Source organism: Aethalodelphis obliquidens, unplaced genomic scaffold (assembly GCF_003676395.1).
Source record: "Aethalodelphis obliquidens isolate GAN/ISIS:26980383/991018 unplaced genomic scaffold, ASM367639v1 scaffold7, whole genome shotgun sequence".
NCBI lineage: Eukaryota > Metazoa > Chordata > Mammalia > Artiodactyla > Delphinidae > Aethalodelphis > Aethalodelphis obliquidens.
This window is the reverse complement of record NW_020837951.1, coordinates 12,100,276-12,122,958: the sequence shown is the minus strand read 5'-3', so window position 1 is coordinate 12,122,958 and position 22,683 is coordinate 12,100,276. Positions and strand designations below refer to the sequence as shown.

At 36.8% G+C, this 22,683-nt stretch overlaps 1 protein-coding gene and 1 non-coding gene across 4 annotated transcripts in view; both read right to left on the bottom strand.

Moving 5' to 3' along the window:
- The window catches only part of RC3H2 (ring finger and CCCH-type domains 2), a 51,781-nt gene that overhangs the window by 21,292 nt on the left and 7,806 nt on the right, over nt 1–22,683 (bottom strand). For all 3 annotated transcript variants that reach the window (XM_027104939.1, XM_027104940.1, XM_027104941.1), the window contains exons 2-9: nt 22,385–22,682; nt 19,736–19,853; nt 16,897–17,130; nt 10,391–10,566; nt 3,829–4,029; nt 3,230–3,362; nt 2,999–3,117; nt 1,611–1,723 (exon numbers count right to left, since the gene is read on the bottom strand). In XM_027104939.1, coding sequence (XP_026960740.1) covers nt 1,611–1,723; nt 2,999–3,117; nt 3,230–3,362; nt 3,829–4,029; nt 10,391–10,566; nt 16,897–17,130; nt 19,736–19,853; nt 22,385–22,615 — 1,325 coding nt within the window. In that variant the 5' untranslated portion in view covers nt 22,616–22,682. The remainder of the gene's footprint in view (nt 1–1,610; nt 1,724–2,998; nt 3,118–3,229; nt 3,363–3,828; nt 4,030–10,390; nt 10,567–16,896; nt 17,131–19,735; nt 19,854–22,384; nt 22,683) is intronic.
- Nucleotides 3,452–3,562, bottom strand: LOC113620260 (small nucleolar RNA SNORD90). The gene has a single exon (XR_003432708.1). It is a non-coding gene; the product is annotated as a small nucleolar RNA SNORD90 (small nucleolar RNA).

Sequence of the window (22,683 nt, the reverse complement as noted above, 5' to 3'; positions counted from 1 at the left end):
GAGACAATAATAAACAAGATGGATATATAGTCCATGGACCTTACACTTCAGTAAGGCAAACATTCAATAAATAGATCAGGGGTCAGCAAACTATCACCTATGGGTCAAAGTTGCTTGTTTTTGTAAATAAAGTTTAAAGCCATGCCCATTTTATGCATTGTCTATGGTGGCTTTTTTGCTACAGTGGCAGAGTAGAGTGGGTTGACTGAGATCAATGAATGGTTCACCAAGCTGAAAACATTCACTAACTGCATCTCTACAGAAAAGTTTGTCAACCCCCAAGACAGACTCCATAAGTTAATTATAATTTTGATAAGCAGGAAAAAGAGGAACCTGGTTTAGTATGAAATACTGGGGGGATGCCCCTGAAAAAGAAAGGATGAGCTAGGCACAGGGAAAGCTCCAAAGACAAGGCTAGAAGGAACCACATTATATAAAAGACTTCAGGTGGGAAGGAGCATGGCACTGACAAACAGTCAGCGTGGCTTGAGTATACAATAAAATTAGGGAGCGTTGTGAGATGAGATAAAAAAGGCAGGCACAAACTAGATGACGCAGAGTCTTGCGGGCCAGAGCAGATTTTATATGTTTATCCACAGGGATGCCCAAGTCTCATTACCTGCAATGAGCCTTATGTGTAAAGTTCTCCCTATTTTGGGGGGAATAATGGGATTGGGGGTGGGCAACGATAGCTATAAGATGACTAGTTAGGAGGCAACTATGGATCAAGAAAAGGGGATGACAGCTTAGACTATAAGGACAGAAAGAACAAGGAAGAGTCAAGAAATATATAGGAAGGTGAACTGACAGAACTTGGTGACTAAGACAAGCAGGTGAAAGCTGGCAAAGATGATTCCTATAACATGGCACGTATAACTGGCTGGACAGGGTACACTTAGGGATAGCAGATAGAAGATGTACACAAGAGAAGATGTATAATAGGAGAAAATTAGCTCAAATCGGGTTTAAAATGTCTAAAAACAAGAGAGATGTCCATTAAGAGTTGATATAAAGACCAGTTATTCAGTAGAAAGGCTGGAATCAATTTTTGGTGCGATCTCAATGATGAATGTTTTGGTTAAAAAACAAAATAACAAAAACTTGGACAACACATATTACAGCTTATATCCATTTACTTTTATGTCTGGGGTAAATGGACATAGAAAAAGGGATTACCCATAGGACAAGAGAAAGGGAAAAGAAGACAGAAAAAAGAATGTTAAAAAGACCAAAAACCATAAAAAGAAAATGTATCTGCTTTACCATTTTACCTGGGACTCAGTTGTTACCTTCAATGGAACCTGAGCAAGTAAAAGTGAACGTAAGAATACTTTCATTCTGCACAGGTGTTTAGCAGAAACATGGATTCCAGATATACAATGGTCTAAAATATGACAGCTGAATAAGGTTCTAAATCACTTATTATGTTAACCATGCTGCCAGAAGCAACAAGGTGTGGTTTCAAAAGAAAAGGTTATTTTTCAATGTAAAGACTTCCACAATGCAAACTTGATTGCATCTTTGAAACTCATCACAAACTTTAAGACTCTATATAACACTTTCATAATGACCAAAAATTAATCCCAAATAAAAGAGTTCTCCTAACTTACTTTTCAAGCTCTTCCTGAGAATGGGCAAAAGTACAATTTGTTCCTCGTGGACACCCTCCTTGCTGTCGCAAATCTCGGCACATGCTAGTCTTATATTTGCTGTTTGGCTGAGGCTACGAAAAGAAAATCAATGTTTGGAAAAGTGAAGATTCCAGTTGTCACTCACTCTTGGGACTCCAGAATTTTATTATACCTTTAATTCTTTTTCATGTTAGATAAGTAATTCTTGTGCTGACACAACTACCACTGCATTGTTTCCTGTTATGAGTTATGTGGCATAACCCTGAGCTGGCATTTTAGATATTCATTCTGAGGATTATCTGGAACTGGTTCAAATGTTATGTTACTTATTTGTCAGGCAACAAAATGCCCACGAAAATAAAAGATTTTCTCATCAATTCATTGCTGTCTCAAAATTATGATACCCAAATCAAGCAACCAATTTCAAAAAGCATTAAAAAAGCCAGAAGCTTTGTCCACTTAAATGTTCTCAGGAAAAGGGAGAATACAACTTACCCCAGAAGTTAAAAACTAAGAAATACTAATTTATTTGTCAATTTGAGAGTACACCTTTCTTCTAAGGCTTGGAGCTAAGTTCATACAAATAATGAGGCAAAATATAAAAACATCACCATAACTGCTATAATTTGCATCAAAATCTAAGATGTCATTGTTATTTCTATGACCTTAATAAATATAAAACATTCATCTTTCAGTTAAGATTTGAACATTATAATGTCTTCTAATAGAATAAGGACAGAAGAGTGGAAAGATCACTTTGGAGTAGATTTGATACCAGTTCTGTCACTTACTGCCACCATGACCTTACATATGTTATTTAACCTCTTTAAACTTCAGCTTGGGAACAGCAATTATCTTGCAGGTGGCTGTGATGATTAGAAATAATATATGTAAAATACTGAACATAGGGACTGGCTCATAGTGATTTAATAAATGGACGTTATTACTAGAATGAAGGATTTTACCTTAAATAACTCCTTCAAAGGACACTGAAAATACTTATTTATTTACTTCCACACATATACAAACATGAATTCATTGGTACGGCAGCAAAGGAGAAAAAAGTGACAATTTCCCCACATTAGAAGAAAATTAGACAAAATATTTGGAAGGAATCAGATCTATAGAGTTGGTCAAAAAAACCTGCAGTAAACTCATATTCAAGATATGCCTCCAACTGCTGCTGTACTATGAATTATTTATCAGGTGCACTAAAACTTGGGTTTCTCTCAAAAGAAGAGAGACAATAAAAACTTATGTGAGAGTGGAGTCACATAAGGAGTCCATTAACCAAACAGCTTGTTAAGATGTTCAGGATGCCCTGTTAAAAATTTAAGAGCAGTCAGAAGTGCAATAAATGTGCTTACCTGAGGTGTCTCATGGCCTTTTCTACTATAATTTTGTATGAAGTCCACAAGGCCATGAACCACTGTTTTAACAGCTACCATTGCATTTTCTAGCTGCTCCCAAGTTGGTGAAACAGCATCTGTATAGTCCACCAAGGGGATGGGATGACGAAAAGAATTTGTTAGCAGTAAGTCTCTTGTGTTATTTACCTCAAAGGTAGAAAAAGTATAAGCAATTATTTTGTCACATACCTGGATTAGGGTCTATGTTTGCAAGAAGCTCTAAATGAGGCCTCAGTCTATTTAAGTTAGCTGGGTCACCTGTTCGTTGCAAAACAATTGTCAATTCCTGAACACTCTTTGCAAATGATTCTGGAGACTGCAGCTAACATAAAAAGAAAACAGAATGGTTTTTACTCTGGTTTTTATGACCTGTCTATATTCAAATGCTTTCATTTAGTCAACATACTGAATAGGTTTTCAAGTGTCTTCAGATTCCATAGTAGGAGTATCAATGATGAATTAAATTTTCACCTCAGAATCTGCCCTACGAAATTCATCATTAGACACTTAGAAAACTTATTTATTAGCTAACTGGTGTCAGAATATAGATAAATGACAGACTTGGTTAGCCAGGCTACTTTTATGCTAACATCCTGTATTTGCTTCCCTGTTGCCCCCCTTAGTTTATTTTAAAAGTTAGAAAATAATAAAAAAGAAAGATATTTATAACAGTCTTATATGTAAAAACAGGACTCTCCAATTGGTTGTCTCTTTACTCCCTTCAAAAGATTCAAATACTCTCCAATGTAGCAGAATGATATAAAATCAGCGTCTCTAATTTCACAAACCTTATCAATGATAGACTGCATGTGTGATTTATGCGCCAAGTCACCATACAGAAGTGAAGACCACTGCTCAGGTGAAATACGGAGTCCTGCTTCCATAGCAATATGAACAATTTGGGCGTCATGTTCTCTGCGTAAAGCCTCATAACTCCGAAATTCCTCCTTTAGCTGCATCAAGGAAGAGTCTTCATCCCTTTTGGTAACCTAAAAAATAGAAAGGAGAGAAAAACCCATCAGAATTACTCTGCTCTTTCTCCTTCCCCAAACAACTTTTTCTTTTTTTTAGATGGGGGAGATACCTATAGCCTATCAGATACTACATGGAGAAGGTACAAAGAAAATAATGTCCTCACCACAAATTCTTTTTGGAACAAAGCAGAACTTACAAAACCTAATACATAGTTCTGCCTTCCTTCAATGAGCTCAGCAGGTGGTAGGGAAGAAACTTGTAAATAGAAAGTTATAGTATAAGTGCTATTGTAAGACTCTATGGCAACATAAAGGAAAGGCAATTAAATCTGACAGGTGGGGGAGGGAAGGGTGAGTATCAGGGAAGGCTTCCCCCAACAGAAGGCTACATGAACTGAGTCCCGAAGAATGAACAGGAGTTCCCCAGGCAAAGAAGGGTGAGGAATAGAATTCTCAAAAGAGTAGCAAGTGGTAAACAGAAACATGAAAGAGCAGAGCACATGGAATTAAAGGCTAAGATGTAGGCTGGAGAAGAATCACAGAGGGCATTGTATACTATGGTGAGAAATTTGGGGACAGGCACAATTTGTTTTATTGCATTTAATTTATTGTGCTTCACCGATAGGTACTGTGTCTTTTACAAACTGAAGGTCTGTGGCAACTCTGTGTCAAGCAAATCTATTGGCGCCATTTTTCCAACAGCATTTACTCACTTCATGTTTCTGTGTTACATTTTGGTTAATTTTTGCAATATTTCAAACTTCACTATTATTACATTTGTTATGGTGATCTGTGATCAATGATATTTTATGTCACTATTGTTGTTTTGGGGCGCCATGAACCACATCCATAAAAGATGGTGAACTTAATTGATAAATGTGTGTTCTGACTGCTCTATCAACTGGTGTTCCCCTGCCTCTTTCCCTCTGCTCAGGTCTCCCTATTCCCTGAGACACAACAATATTGAAAGTAGGCCAGTTAACAGCCCCACAAAGGGCTTCAAGTGAAAGGAAGAGTCACATCTCTCACTTTAAATCAAAAGCTAGAAATGATTAAGCTTAGTGAGGAAGGCATGTTGAAAGCCAAGACAGGCTGAAACCTAGGCCTCTTGTGCCAAGAGCTTGCCAAGTGGTGAATGCAAAGGAGAAGTTGTTAAAGGAAATTAAAAGCACTACTCCAGTGAACACACAAATGATAAGAAAGCAAAAGAGCCTTATTGCTGATATGGAGAAAGTTTTATTGGTTTGGATAGAAGATCAAACCAGCCACAACATTCCCTTAAGCCAAAGCCTAATCCACAGCAAGGCCCTAACTCCCCTTAATTCTCTGAAGGCTGAGAGACGTGAGGAAACTGCAGAAGAAAAGTCTGAACCTAGCAGTGTTTGGTTCATGAGGTTTAAGGAAAGAAGCCGACTCTATAACATAAAATTACAAGATGAAGCAAGCCGGAAGTGCTAACGTAGAAACTGCAGGAGGTTATACAGAAGATCTAGCTAAGATAATTAATGAAAGAGGCTACACTAAAGCACAGATTTTTCAATGTAAATGAAACAGTCCTGTATTGGAAGAAGACGCTATCTAGGACTTTCATAGCTAGACAGGAGAAGTCAGGAGAAGTCTTCTTCTCCTGAAGACAGGAGAAGTCTTCAGAGCTTCAAAGCTTCTCCTGTTGGGAGCTAATGCAGCTGGTGACATTAAATTGAAGCCAATCTTCATTTACCTTTCCAAAAATCCTAGCTAGGGCCCTTAAGAACTACGCTAAATCTACTCTGCCTGTACTCTAGAAATGGAACAACAAAGCCCAAATGACAGCACATCTGTTTACAATATGGTTTACTAGATATTTTAAGCCCACTGATCAGACCTACTGCTTAGAAAAAAAGATTCCTTTCAAAATATTACTGCTTGTTGACAACGCACCTGGTCACTCAAGCGCTCCAATAGAGATATACAATGAGATTAATGTTGTTTTCATGCCTGCTAACACAACATCCATTCTGCAGCCCATGGATCAAGGAGTAATTCTGACAAGTCTTATTAGTTAAGAGATACATTTTGTAAGGCTAGAGCTGCCATAGATAGTAATTCCTTTGATGGATCTGGGCAAAGAAAACTGAAAACCGGTTGGAAAGGATTCACCCATTCTAGATGCCACTAAGAACATTCGTGATTCACAGAAAGAGGTTAAAATATCAACATTAACAGGAGTTTGGAGGAAGTTGATTCCAACCCTCATGGATGACTTTGAATGGTTCAAGACTTCAGTGGAGGAAGTGACTGCAGATGTGGTGGAAACAGCAAGAGAACGAGAACTGAAGTGGAGCCTAAATATGTGACTGAATTGCTGCAATCTCATGATAAACCTTTAATGGATGAGGAGTTGCTTCTTATGCATGAGCAAAGAAAATGGTTTCTTGAGATGGAATCTACTCCTGGTGAAGAAGCTGTGAAGCCTGTTGAAATGATAACAAAAGATTCAGAATATTACATAAATTTAGTTGATAAAGCAGCAGCGAGGTTTGAGAGGATTGACTCCAATTTTGAAAGAAGTTTTGCTGTGGGTAAAATGCTATCAAACAGCATTGCATGCTACAGAGAAATCATTTGTGAAAGGAAGAGTCAATCAGTGGGGCAAACTTCATTGTTGTCTTATTTTAAGAAATTGCCATTAACACCCCAACCTTCAACAACCACCACCCTGATCAGTCAGCAGCCATCAACACTGAGGCAAGACTCTCCACCAACAAAAAGACTATGACTTGCTGAAGACTCAGATGATGGTTAGCATTTTTTAGCAATAAAGTATTTTTTAATTAAAGTACATACTTTTTTGGCATCACGATATTGCACACAATAGACTACAGTGTAGTGTAAACATAACTTTTATATATACTGGGAAGCCAAAAAATTTATGACTCGCTTTATTGCTGTATTCGCTTTATTGCTATATTCGCCTTATTGCAGTGGTATGGAACAGAACCTGCAATATCTGAGGTATGACTATACTATCCTGTACGGAATGGGAAACCACTGAGGACTTTTAAATAGAAGAGGGACATGATCGTTAGGCAAACATTAGTGCTATGAGTGATGATTAAGAAATTAAGAAATTTTCTGCCACCACAAAATTTATTAGGGTATTTTTATAGCTTTAATCTATACTTAAGTGATAAAAAACATAAATTCAAAAGGTAGAGTTTCACATGTCCTAGTAACTGTCTAATTATCTAAACATGCAGGTATGTGGCTAGATAATTTCCGCAATAAATGATACACACTTATTTCTGAACCATTAAAACTTGCTAATGGCCACAATGAAATTTGATACCTGGTTAGAATTCAGAATACCTAGGCAGAGTACAGGCTCTGAACCTTAGATTGAACAAATAGTTCAAACTATTCAAATTGATGATTTTCTCATCAGGAAATGAAAATCTCCCTAGACCACCTCACTGGTAGTCTTGATTGCTGTTGTTGGCACATGAGACAGCAGTAGTATGACCCCCAAGAACATGAAGGTGGGGAAATCAAGTTATCATCTGAGAGTTAACTTAATAGTATCAGTTCACAATTCTCTTTGAGAATATATAAATACATTATAAAAAAGTATGGGACACCCAAAATTCTAATCAACACAGCCTTACATAGAATTTAAGAAAGAGCAGAGCATAACTTAGAAATCACAAAATAACCTACTTAAAGAAACACCGAGGAGGGACTTCCTTGGTGGCACAGTGGGTAAGACTCCACACTCCCAATGCAGGGGACCTGGGTTCGATCCCTGGTCAGGGAACTAGATCCCACATGCATACCACAACTAAGAGTTCTCATGCCGCAACTAAGGAGCCCACATGCTGCAACTAAGGAGCCCGCCTGATGCAACTAAGACCTGGTGCAACCAAATAAATAAATAAATATTAAAGAAAAAAAAAAAGAAACACTGAGGAAACAAAAGGAGGAATTTTTTTTTTTTTTGCTGTATGCGGGCCTCTCACTGTTGCGGCCTCTCCTGCTGCAGAGCACAGGCTCCGGACGCGCAGGCTCAGCGGCCATGGCTCATGGGCCTAGCCGCTCCATGGCATGTGGGATCTTCCCGGACCGGGGCACGAACCTGTGTCCACTGCATCAGCAGGCGGACTCTCAACCACTGTGCCACCAGGGAAGCCCAAAAGGAGGAATTATTAATCCAAAACAGAAAAAAGAAACCCAAAAAACCAGAGGATGGTAACATTCATCTAACCACCAAGGTACAGGGTGCCTCTTGGGCAGCATGAACATCTATCCACCTGAGTTGTAAGATGTATACAGGTGGCTAACAGAGCCTGGTCCTATTAAAGTTCTATAAACGTGCATCAAAATCACCTATGAAGCTTTGAAAACTACAATTTCAGGTAATCAGAATCCCTGGTTTCAAGGACCGCATAATTAATAAGTATATATGAATGCTCAAGTCTCACTGGTATAGTTTGGTATCAGATATACCAAATCAAAATATCGAGGGATGGGACCCACAAATGTATACTCTTCAAAACTCCAGAGGTGATTCTGATGTATCTTCAGTTTAGAATCACTGCATTAAACAAGAGAATCATTAACTCCCCTTGTTCTGATTCCATGCTAAGCAAGCAAAGGTTTGATACTCTTCTACAGGAAAATAGCTATGACATGAGAATTAAAGTCAGTTAAAAGTTGCACTTCTCTTGGGCTTCCCTGGTGGTGCAGTGGTTGAGAGTCCACCTGCCGATGCAGGGGACACGGGTTCGTGCCCCAGTCTGGGAAGATCCCACATGCCGCGGAGCGGCTGGGCCCGTGAGCCATAGCTGCTGAGCCTGCGCGTCTGGAGCCTGTGCTCCGCAACAGGAGAGGCCACAGCAGTGAGAGGCCTGTGTACCGCAAAAAAAAAAAAAAAAAAAAAAACTTATAAAATTGATAATATGTAGTATGTGACCTTGGTTGTGGTGATTCTGTTCCTGAGGAACCCCCAAAATTCAGGTCTCTAAGCCTATAATCAAGGAAAAGACCTTCAACAATGGTGAGTTTATTAGAGTAAATGCCCCTGGAGAGAGGCCTTTTGGCAACTGTCAGCATGATATCCTTCGATTCATGTAAACACTGCTTTTAACATTTTAAACTACAGGGCAGCAGTACAAGATGAAATGGGAGCATGAAACTGAAATCTTTCTAAACTTAGTGTTATTCAAATGTCAGATATTAGGAGCAGCTGTAGATGTATGACAATCATAAACCACAAATCTGTATGATACCATTGAGGAAAAGAAACAACATTAAGTCAACAATACACAGTGTGAGAACCAAGCCAGTCACTTCAGGATGATAAATGATTTCTGTAATTTGCCTGCTTAGCCAAAAACATTATGTTCGAGGAACCAGAGATTCATTTCAATTGTTGCCCTAAGAACACAATCAAGCACTGTAACTATCAGGCAGATAGTGTCCAACCCTCATTTGTGGAGATAAGTGAACTCATTTGAACATATTTCCATCATCAATTAACCTGTTATCTCAAACTAAGCAGAGTGCCAAGAAAACCTCCTTTCTGCCTGTACTGTTTTCACTCTTGGACTATAAAACCAGCAAAATAGCTTAAATAAGCTTTGGCTTCAAATTCAGATGTTTTACTTTATAGAAGTACTTTATAGATGTTTTGCTTTATAGAAGCCAATGGGTCTTTCTATTTCCAAGTCCTTGGGCCCTTCTCAAGTCCCCACCAGTAACCTATATTCTTGTAACATGCAGAAACGTCAAGGATTCAGCCTACTTTCCACATCTCTCAGTAACTGTCATCACCCATAAGACTATATAACAATGAAACTACATTTCTAAATAACTTAGGGTTCATCCCTATCCTCTCTGCCAAAAACCCCACCATCTAAATGCAGAGTGGGTCAGTATCCTCAACTTTTCACTCTCTTGTCATCCATAAGACAACATACGGGCCATCTTCAGATTAAAGGCTTTAATCTAATCACCACAGAGAAAGAGATAAAAATAATTAATAGGTAAGTTAAAACATTACCTACTGTTATGAAGTTTTCAGTATGCTTCCTGACTCCCTTTTAAGATGGTAAACATTAATGAAGTAGGCTTCTTTAGTTCACTTTTACTATTCCAAGAGCCAAGTTTACCAAAGTATTTTCCTCACAGTGTTACTGACACCTTCACGTATGTGTTCTTACACCCACACATAGTAGTATCACACATATGCAGTATCACAGATGCAATAAATGCAGAAAGCAAAGCTTCCTTTTAACTCTTGTAAGCATTCTGTATTTCTGGGGCCTCTAGACCAGGTAACACCCATTCCAGGTATCTCACACCCAGGCATGTAATGTTTAGATGGTTGCTTGCTACTTACCTTAAAACAAGAAGCTCGATACAGTAGTTGCACAACATGACCAATACTTGTTTTTGATGCCTGAGGAAATCTTGGTTCTAGTCTTTGCACAACAAAAAGTACCAGAACTTTCCTTGAGAGAGCAGAACCATCTTCTAATGCCAGCAACACCAGCTTCAAGGCCTCTTCTTGCATAGCTAGAAGTAAAGAACATGAGTTCATGATAAATGAGGAGAACTGCAGATCATGCCTGTCAGACTACTTTGGGTATTAGTTTATGGTGGTTCATTATCTGAAGCCTGTAAATACTCAGCAGAAAAACAGGCCATCACACGTGTGCAAATACAGTTTACTTAAAAAGAAATCAAGCAAAAGAAAACATGCGTCCTACTAAACAACCAAATAGAACACAAGTCAACAGAACTTAAACAAAATATATCTTCTGTAGGTATTTAGTAGTCAACTAGATAATGATAAAGTGAAAAAAAGCCCTCATTTTTAAAACTCACAGAGCTACTATGACAATTAAATAACATGTAGAGAACACATAGTAGTCTTAAGATAAATGGTAATTTTTTAATGCATGAGACTGTTGCTTTGCCTGTCAGAATTATTTTGTATATAATTTAAAAGTGATATTAGCCCCTGGATGCAATACCTAAAGAAGGCATCCATTTATGTTGTTTTCCAGCCAGGGAGGTAGAGTATAATCTGAATCTAATCATGAAGGAGCATGAGAAAAACCCAAATTAAGGAATATTCTGTAAAAATAACTGCCTGTATTCTTCACGAATACCAACATTAGACAAAGAAAGGCTGAGGAATGGTACTATGTTAAAGAAGACTAAAAAGAGACATGACAAATAAATACAATACGTGATCTTAGACTCAATCATAAAATGAAAGAAAATAAATGCCATAAAAGGCATTTTTGGAATAACCAACAAAATTGGAGTATGAACTATAGACTGCAGCATTGTACAAATGTTAAGTTTTCTGAATTTGATGAATGTACTGTTTTTACGCAGGACACATACTTAAGTGCAAGGGGTAAAGGCGCATGAAATATGCAACCTACTCTCAATGGCTCAGAAGAGAGTGAATTATATAACAAATGTAGCAAAATATTAAAAACTAGTGAATATGGATAAAGAGTATATAGGAATTCTCTGCATTATTCTTGCAACTTTTTGGTAAATTTGAAATTATTTATAATTAAAAAGTTAAAAATACATTGACTCTCAATGAAAACAATGGAACTGAAAGATCTAGAATCTAGATTAAAAATCAAACCCCTCTCTTCCCAAGTAAGACATCGAGGCCCAGAAAAGTTAAGTGACTAGGCCAAGTTTCACAACTAGTTAGCAACAAAATTATAATTAGAACCAAGGACTTTTTTAAAAGTTGAGGTAAAATTTACATCACTAAAATTAACCATTTTAAAGTATACAATTCAAAATGTTGTACAACCATCAACTCTATCTAGCTCTAAGACATTTTCATCACCTGAAAGGAACTCTATAGCCGTTAATCAGTCACACCCCATACCCCTGACCGCACCCCCCCCCCCCCCCCCCTCTCTGGGGACCACTAGCTTGATGTCTGGTTCTATGGATTGACCTTTGTTGATGCTTCATATAAATGGAATCAGAATATTGTGACCTTCTGTCTGTCTTCTTTCACTTAAAATAACATTTTCAAAATTCATCCACATTGTAGCATGTATCGGTTTCTCAATCCTTTAAATGGCTGAATAATATTCTATTTATAAACATACCACATTTTGTTCATCCATTCATCAGGATTGATGGACATCCAGATTGCTTCTACCTTTTGACTATTGTGCATAATGCTGCTATAAGCATTCGAGTACAAGTATTAGTTTGAATACCTGTTTTCAGTTCCTTTGGGTATACACCTAGGAGTGGAACTGCTGGGTCATACGGTAATTCTACATTTAACTTTTTGAGGAACCGCCAAATTGTTTTTCCATGGAGCCTGCATCATTTTACATTCCCAAGTTCTCTAACATCCTTGCCAACACTTTTTATTTTCCACTTTTTAAATTATGGTCAACCTAGTGGGTATGGTATCTCATTGTGATTCCGATTTGCATTTCCTTAATGACCAATGACACTGAGCATCTTTTCATGTACTTCTTGGCCATCTATGTATCTTCTATGGAGAAATGTTTGTTTAGGTTCTTGGCCCATTTTTTTTTTTTTTTTTTTTTTTTTTTTGTGGTACGCGGGCCTCTCACTGTTGTGGCCTCTCCTGTCGCGGAGCACACGCTCCAGACGCGCAGGCTCAGCGGCCATGGCTCACGGGCCCAGCCGCTCCGCAGCATGTGGGATCTTCCCGGACCAGGGCACGAACCCGTGTCCCCTGCATCAGCAGGCGGACTCTCAACCACTGCGCCACCAGGGAAGCCCCCAAATTTAAATTGTGTTGTTTATCTTTTTGTTGTCGAGTTATAGAACAAAGAATATTTGATACCTAGTCTAGTGCTTCTTAGGTAAGGTAAATAAACATGAGGAAATATCCACAGGTGAGCATTCTTAAATTATATATAAATATGGATTTAAAAAATTATTTTTCAATTTAACTTTGTATTATGGAAAATTTTAAACATATACAAAAGTAGGGATAACATGTACCCTTAATACAGCGGCTGACACTAAGGTTTCATCTACTCATTACCCACTTTTCTAGTTTGTTTTGGCTGGAGTGGTTTGAAGCAAATCCAAGATAACATAGTACTTCATCCTTAAATAATTCATTATGTATTTCTAACACGTAAAAACTTTAAATTAACATAACGCCATTATCATATCTAAAAAGAGTAATATATTTCCTTAATATCATCTAATACCCAGTTCAGGTTGAATTTTCTCCCACTGTCTCAAAATTTCTTCTTATAGTTGGTTTCTTTGAGTAAGTATCCAAATAAAGTCCATATATTGCTTTTGGTTTGTATGTCTTCAAGCTTTAAAAAAAAAAACCTATACTAGCTCTCCCCCACTCTCCCACCCACCTGTTTAAAAGAAAATAATTTGTTGCAGAAACAATCATTTTTCTAAACAATACCCCCACATTCTCGATTTGGCTAATTTTGTATTTGTGATGTTCCTTTATCCTCCTTATTTCATGTAAACTAGAGACTTGATTAGATTCAGAATGAGTTTTTAGCTTTTGGGTTTTTTTTTGGGGGGGAGGCAAGCATACACCTTATTCTATGTATCACATCAGGAGATACTTAAGACCGAGATGTCTCACTTTTAGTAATGTTAAAATTGATCAGTGGGTTTGGGCCTTTTTCATTTATTAACCTTTCATCTACTGGTTTTAACAGCCAATAATAATTCTTGCCTAGACCCATTAATTCATTTTATGTGATTTTTCTAACCTTAACATTGTTTTTCTAAATTTATTAGCTGGAATTTTGCTAAAAGAGAAACCTACCCTCAAAACCCTGAGAAACTGTCCTTGAAAGCAATTTGAAAAGGAAAGTCAGAAAAAGCATGCTTGATGTTTTTCTACTCCTTTTCCAATTTTTAGCATAATGTGTTGGTGCTCTAGCAACTGCCAAAGATAACCAATTTATTTTTTCTGTACTATCATTACAAGATCATCGATTTTCACACATTTTATGTGTTCAATCCATTATAGTCATTATTCATTTGGAGGTTCAGATTGTCCCACTTTTGTCCAGTGGGAGCCTTTTCAGATTCTGTCCTTTTGACAAGATTCTGATGGTCTTTAATAGCTTTTTTGCTTTCTAGCACAAGACTTCCCAGGTTCATCTTGTACTTTTCTACCCTAAAACTGGGATAAGAAATTTATTAAAAGAGCCCTGCTTCTTTTTAGTAGGAAATGGCATTTATTAAAGGCCACACTTTGGGTGCTATGGCTATTCATTGCTTCCAAGCCTTTTAAGTAGACAGAGCTAGGAAACAGTCATTTTCTAGAAAAAGAAAAATAAATGAGTCTGTACTTATATTGCCAATTCAAATTTAAGAATGCAGGGTTTTTACATAAATTCTTTGATTTCATATTTTCTTTTTTTAAGAAAGTATCTCTCTTTTTTTAAATGCCAAAAACCTTGGTTCCTGATGGCATTGACATAATTACCTACTTGCTTTATCCTACTGTGTGTCTGTATAATAGTTTCAAAATAACAATACCAATAGAATTATAAACAATATGATTAGTGAATGCAATTTAGAATTTATTATATATCACACTAGGAATATAAAAATCAAAAACACTGTGTTCTAAAGTCACCTGAAATAGTTCATTCCTGATGAATACGCTACCAACTTATGAATGTTTTAGCTTTTCATTCTTAGGTGTTTTTTTGTTTTATTCATTTTATTTAAATTTTTAAAACTTATATTTACTAAGAATTGTTTTATGATTACATAAAACATTTACATGGGTACAAACTACAAATCAACGTACACTGAGCGAGATCTAGCCTCTGTCTCTATCTACTTTCTCTTGGTTCTTCCCTACTCTACATGCTTATTATTTTTAAATTTTTCCTACCATTGCTTCCTTTGGAAAATACAAACAAATAATTAGAAAATGGTTGTCTCTCTCTCCCTTTCCTATTTAAAAGTGTGCTTTACTGTAACAGGTACACTATTCTGCACCTTGCTTTTATTTTTTAACTTAATGTATCTAGAAATCACACCCAGAAGAATATATACATTTTCCTCATTACTTTCAACAGATGCATGGTAGTCCACTGGAAGGATATATACCAGTTTACTAAGCCAGTCTCCTATTCAGGTTGCTTCCAGCTGTTTACTGTTATAAACAGTGCTTTATAACTTTATGCATTCTGCATTTTTTGCTATATTTATGGGACAGATTCCTAGAAATAGCACTTTTGGGCCAAAGGGTAGCTGCAGAGGTGATTTTGCTAGATATTGATAAATCCCTCTCTTTAAAGTTTGCACCACTTTGCATTCCCACTATTACTGGATGAAAGCACCTGTTTTCCCACAGCCTTGACAAGAGACAAAAGTTGTCAGACTTCTGAATTCTGCCAATCTGATAGGTGAGAAATGGTATTTCACTATAATTTTAATGTATATTTCTCTTAATATGAGAAAGACTGAGCACATTTTTATCTGTTTGAGGACCATTTACATTACTTTTTCCCTTGAGTTGTCTGTTTCCACCTTTAGTCAATTTTTTAATTGGGTAGTTGGTATTTTTCTTCTGAGTTTTTACAAGTACCTTATACATTAGTTATATTAGCCCTCTGTATGTGATATAAATATTTCCCCAAGTTTCTCTTTTTTTTAATTTTTCTTATGTTTTATTATGATGCAATTAAAACAATTATATAGTCAAATACCAATCTTTTCTGTTATCACTTCTGGATGTGGAGCCAAAGAAAACAGTGTTTCCTACTCCTAGGTTATAAAGGAATTCACTCATGTATTTGTTTTTATTACTTATACAATTTATTTTTTAATCATAAGTATTTCTAACCTACTTGGATTTATGTAGCTAAGGAGTATTAAGAAATACATCCATGGGGACTTCCCTGGTGGCACAGTGGTTAAGAACCCGCCTGCCAATGCAGGGGACATGGGTTCAAGCCCTGGTCCGGGAAGATCCCACATGCCACGGTGCAACTAAGCCCGTGCACCACAACTACTGAGCCTGCGTGCCACAACTACTAAGCCCGTGCACCACAACTGCTGAGGCCCATGTGCCTAGAGCCCATGCTCCGCAACGAGAAGCCACTGCAATGAGAAGCCCGCGCACCACAACGAAGAGCAGCCCCCACTCGCCGCAACCCACGTGTAGCAACAAAGATGCAATGCAGCTAAGAATAAATAAATAAATAAATAGAAAAATATTTTTTAAAAAAGAAATACATCCATGAAAAAAAGAAATAGAAGAAGAAAAAAAATTACATCCAATTTTATCTTTTTCCACATGTCTATCCAGTGGTCCCAATGCCACTTAGTAAAAAAGTTTCCTTTGCAAAAACAAATTCTTCCTAGCCTATAGTTCTAAATAAGAAAGGTAAAACAATAAAGCTTTAAGAAGATAACAAAGGAAACTATTTCATAACCTGGGTACAGGTAAAGATTTTTTAAACAGAATGTAGATGATGGTAACTATAAAGGAATCATCCCCTGATGATTCTTATTTTTTCTAATAATTTGTTTCCCAATTTTAAAGACAATCATGAACTTTTAATTTCTTTCATAAAAAGGTTTACTTTTCTTTACTTACTACCTGTGTATTATTAGGCCTCTCTCTAACTCACTTTTCTAATTTGTAAAATTGGATCTGTGTCACTTTTCTTAAAGAAATGAGAAATTCATTCTAAAACACTATCACACTGTTTATCATATAAATTATGATTAATAAAAACTAATTTATCTTTGATTATGTCAATATTTGTAAGTATAAATCTGAGTATTCTCACCTACTCCTAGAAATTGGCATCCTCTAGCTCTGATAGCCAATAAGAAAGGCAAGACAGTGATCTATCTTACCTGGCCCTAGAAACTGGCATCCTCGAGCCCTGACAGCAGCCCATAAGTTGGCAGACAATTGCTGAGGGTTCTGGTGCTGTAATATTAGTTCTGTTACAGTTCTTTCTCCAAGTGAACGGGCTGCTCGTATGGCTCTTACACGACCTTCTTCCTCCACCAGTTGACAGTTTACAAGTGTCACCAGTTTCCTTTGCATTGGACGGCTCAGTGCACTCTGGTTCAAACTAGCTACACCTTTAGGAAAAAAGGAAACTACAGTTTTTTTCAATCAAAAAAGACAAGTCAAATTTCATTATCTATTTAATGAAAATATCTAGTATTTAACTATTAAGCCACAATTCCTAATCAGTCCCCATAAGGTACTTTCATTTTTTAACAATGACTATTTTGTCCCTGTTCTCTGTGGTAACTGCAGCCTAATTTTTAGTTACTTCGAATTTTATTTGGGTATCCTATTCTCTAGGCTACGTGTGTCCCACAAAAGAGAGTAATTTGGGTTTATTTAGTCTATTCTTCATCTTCACTAAAACTATTGAAGATAAATTTAGACCTAAATAAATGAAAAAATCTAAATGTAATGATTAACAACAGCTCTAGTTTTGGGGGCTTTTTTTGTTGTTGTTTTGTATATAAAACATTTAGAACACGGTTTAATGACAAAATCTTAGATCCTATTCCCTTTTCAGATTCAAAGATATTGCTCCAGCAATTCTTCCCTCTCTCCCACATCATCAATTGTTCCCTTCCTACTTGATCATTTGCATCAACATACAGTAAGAACAAGCATGCTGTTATTTCATACATCTTAAAAAAATTAATAAATCTTTTTATTCATCCCTTTTCCCCTACCTGCTCTGCCCCATTTCTTTCCTCCGTTTTGCAGCAAATCCTCTAGTGTTGTCTATATTCACTATCTCCAAATCCTTGCTTCACAATCTTTAAAACCTACTCCAATCAAGTTTTTGCCACTATCTCTTGACCAAAACTGCTCTTCTCATAACAACAATTACCTCCTCTTTGCTAAATCAATGGTCAATTCTCAATCCTTATCTTATCTGACCTTTCAAGAGCACTCAACACAGATCACTCTTAACTCCTTTAAAAACATTCTTTACTTGGCTTCCAGAACACCTCTGTCTCTTTATTTTCTTCCTTCCTTCTTCCTTTCCAGTCTTCTTTGCTGATTTCATCTTTTCTTCTTGACTTCCTAATGTTAAACAGCCTAGGACCCAGTTTTTGTTTTCTTCTCTATCTATACTCACTACTTAGGTGATCTCATCCAGTCTTATTGCTTTAAATACTACCTGTATGTCAATGACTCCCAAAATTACAACTCATGCCTCATTCCTTAACATATATCCACTGGTTACCTAACAGCATCCAAGTGAAGATTTGACATCTCAAATTCAACATGACCAAAACTGAACTCCTGATCTTCCTATCTAAACCTAATGTCCCTGCAGTATTCCTTGTGTAAATTGATGGTAACTTCTCTTTCCAGGTGCTCAGACCCCAAAACTCAGGAGTCATACTTGACCCTGCTCTTTCTTTCATACCCACATCCAATAATTTAGGAAATTCTCTTGATTCTACCTTCAAAAAACATCCAGACTGTCCATTTCTCACTAGCTGCACTTCCACTAACCTTGTCCCATCAGCCAATACCCTGGTTCTCCCTTTGTCCTTCTACACTGAATTCTCAACAGAGCAGCTAGTGTGACCCTTTTACCATTAGTCATATCATGTCATTCCTCTGGCTCAAAATCCTAGAGTAACTCCCCAATTTCACTAAGAGTAAAAGCTCAAGTCTTTAAAATGGCCTGTAAGTCTGTACAACATCTGGCCTCACCATTCCTTTTCATTACCTCATACTGCTCTCCCCCTCACTCACCCTACTCCAGGTACATTCTCCGTACATTATCCTGTTTTTGTTCTTTGAAGACACTAGGCATGCCTTGGGGACTTTGTTATTTCTTCTGCCTTGAACAGTCTTTTCCCAGTAACCTACATGGTTAACTACCTCACTTGTTTCATCTCAAGTTTGAAAGCTACCATCTTAACAAGGTCTACACTAATCACCTTGTTTAAAATTGCAACCCACCCTTTTCCCCTCACTCTGACATTTCTGATCCATTTAACTATACTGTTTTCTTTCCACAGCAATTATCATTTATAACATAGTGCCTGGTACTTAGGACATGCTCTTTAAGTATCTGTTCAATGAATGAATGAGGTAGATAGGATAAGTTTCTCAAGGAAGCCAGTGTCCAAAATATCCAACAGTGGAAAGCACAGAGCAGATACAAAATAAATACTTGATTAATTCACTCACTCAACAACTTTTTATTACATCTATGACCTGCTACCTACCTACAGAAGAGAATTCCATTTCTGTCTCAGCACTTAACTTACTGAGCTTATATGCCTATCTCCCCAATAGACTGTGGGCTCCATGAAGACCCTAACATGTAAGTTATGTAAGTTAACTGTAAGTGCTCCATAAAATTTAATAAATGACTGAATGAATACATGAAATTGTCTTAGTAGGATTCATTAAAACTAATATTCTGCTATAGCACCATTAGTTTAATCAGTGAATATAAACATTGTATAAATCTCAATATGTAGTATGTCTGATGAATTCTTAAATTAATAACAATATTGATTATCTCTAGAAAATAGTATAATGTTCTCAATCAAAAAGATTTCCATGATCCCTTTAAGCAAACTCATTTATCAAAACTCAAAATTATTTAATAGGGTATCAACATCAAGTCTTCCAAAATTAATGTATTACCAAGTCCTACTCACCCATAAAAGTACTTTTTTATGAACTTACCTTTACCTCCACTTAGTGGTTTTAAGTAGAGTGCCAAATCCTCAACACATTTCTTTGCAACCTCATAGTGTTTGTTCTCACCTAAATTACTTAACTTTACTGATTGATGATCTGGTACCTAAAAAACAAAGAAAAATTGAAGAAATACACTCATCCAGTTCATGCAATTGTTAATTTTATATTTGATAATAATCTTGGTGAGTATAAACTTCTAATACACAGACAATCAAAGTAGTTTAAGTGAAATTAAAGCCAAACACCTAGCCAATCTGCTTTCCAAGAATGAAGGATATCATATTTAATAGCATGGGCTGGGTGAATTAATGAGAGGAAAAAAGGAGGTAGTTAATTGTACAATGTATCAATGTTATTCCTCAGGGATGATAACTATGCTATAACTTTGAAAAATGTTAACATTAGGGGAAGCTGCAGAAAGTTAACAGGTTCTCTGTGTACTGTTTTTCGCAATTAAAAAAAGTATTTCAAAATAAAAAGTAGCAAAAAAAGGCAAGAACTTTTTTCCCCTAAGCACTTGGCACCTGCTTCCTATATAACTTACTTATTATATTTATTGTTTATGGTCTGTCCCCCCTTGTTCTCAATGAAAGGTCAAAACTTGGGTAAAACCTCGGGCAGCTCTGCAACTGCTACAAATGATCTTGAGTAAATTATTTAACTGCTCCAAGTCTAGTTTGTACTGCTCAAGATGGTTTCTCTATCTGCAAAATGAAGATGAAAATCCCTATTTCACAGTGCCATTATGAAAATTCAATTTAATTCACAAATATTTATATTCATGGAGTGCTTACCACGTGCCAAGCAGTTATAGGCAGTAGGCATCTATCAATGAGCAAAACAGACAAAATATCTTGCCCTTGTGTAGCTTACATTCTAGTAAAGAGGAAGCAGTCAATAAATTTTTAAAAAAAATAAATATATAGTATGATAGAAGGTGGTCAGTAAAAATTATACAGCAAGGATAAGGGGGATTTGAGAGTGTTGGAGGGGGATTGCAATTTTAACAGGGGTGGTCAGGATAGGCTTCCTTGGGAATCATGACATTTGAATATAGACTTGAAAGAGGAGAGAAAATGAGTATCTTAGGCAAAGTAACAGTCACTGAAAAAGCCCTCAGGTGGGAACAAGTTTGGTACATCTGACAATTGGTTAGGAAGCCAGTGTGGCTTAAGCAGAAAGAGTGAGGACAGAGCAGGAGATAAGGCTGAAAAGGTAATAGAAAAGGTAATAGAAGTCATATTGTAAAGACCTGCAAGATAATTTAAGGACCAACTGAGAGAACATTTATAAGTGAAAAAACACAATACCTGACCTATAGCAGATGCTAAATGATAGCTAGTATTATTACAAATAATCTACAGTATTTTATTGAATCTAAGATGCCACTGTTTGCAAGAGGCACCATTGTTTTATGCACCATTAAGGAAAAAACTGCCAATTAATTTATGACACACTATTGATAAATAGATGCATCTTGATTTCAGAGTGTCTAACTGGATTATGAACACTGAAAAGAAATGTGCTTTAAAAGGAAAACCTCAAACATCAAGACACTAAAGGAATGGAGTATTTTAATTCACTGAATTTTCTAAGAAGTGATTAATCAGAAAAATCCTTACTTTCTTGCTTTAATATGTAGTACATGAAGTACAGAATTTCATCTTCTTCCTCACCTGTAAAATGGGGATAATAACTACCAGAAGAACTATGACAAGAATTAGTGATAATAGATGTGGACTGCTTACTATCATACGTAACACAAAATAGGCCCTCATTATATGAAAATTATGATAAATCTAGGGTCTTGCTGATTCAGTAAAATGATAAATAAGATATGCTATTTCTATAGCATATGAGCATAAGCAGAAACTGCAGAATTTGTTACTGACACTCTAGAAATTGGTTTTCTATATATACATCTTATATATGTATATATACCTATACAGACCTATTTTCTCATTTATAATATCATCCTAAAAGTCAAGTGAAGTTTTAAAGAAAACCAAAAAACCTCCACTTAAGGGTTATAGATGGTTGATTTCTGGCCAAAGCTTTGATTACATTTCTTTTCACGCACCCTAATGACTAAATATTTACATATGCTTATACAAAAATGTTTCTTATCCACCAAAATCACTTAAAAACATAACTTTTGGGGCTTCCCTGGTGGCGCGGTGGTTGGGAGTCCGCCTGCCGATGCGGGGCATGCGGGTTCGTGCCCCAGTCTGGGAGGATCCCGCGTGCCGCGGAGCGGCTGGGCCCGTGGGCCGTGCGCGCTGGGCCTGCGTGTCCGGAGCCTGTGCTCCACGGCAGGAGAGGCCACGGCAGTGAGAGGCCCGCGTACCGCAAAAAAACAAACAAAAAAAACAAAAACAAAACAAAACAAAAAAAACATAACTTTTGACCACAACACTGAATACAAAAAAGTATATAATTATATGCAATTTACAGTTTTGCATAAGGATTTATGACATTATCTAAAGAAAATCATTTGTGGAATACAATAATGAAAATCAGGTATACTGAGTATTTTTTATGTCTCAAATATCCCTAAACATACTTTGTACCCCTTAATGAACAAAGTTCTATAATTATTACTTATATCAAACACGTAAAATCCTGAAAGGTTACCTGGGCTCCAACTAACTGGAGAAGTGCGAAGTTGACAGGAAGCACATCAATGTCTGTGTTGATGGCAGTCTGATCAAAAGGACAAGCTTTTCGGTGAAGTTTATTCAAGCAGGTCTTGCAAACAGTGTGTGAACAACCTAAACTGATGGGTTTGTGCACATTCTCATCAAATTCATTATAGCAGATTGGACAGGACAGAAATTCTGTCCATTGAGCTGCCTGCACAGGCATTGTGGAAGCTGGATGCTCGGGTTAGCAGTCTAGCAGATCATTATTTTGCTGGGTAGTGTTTTGTGAGC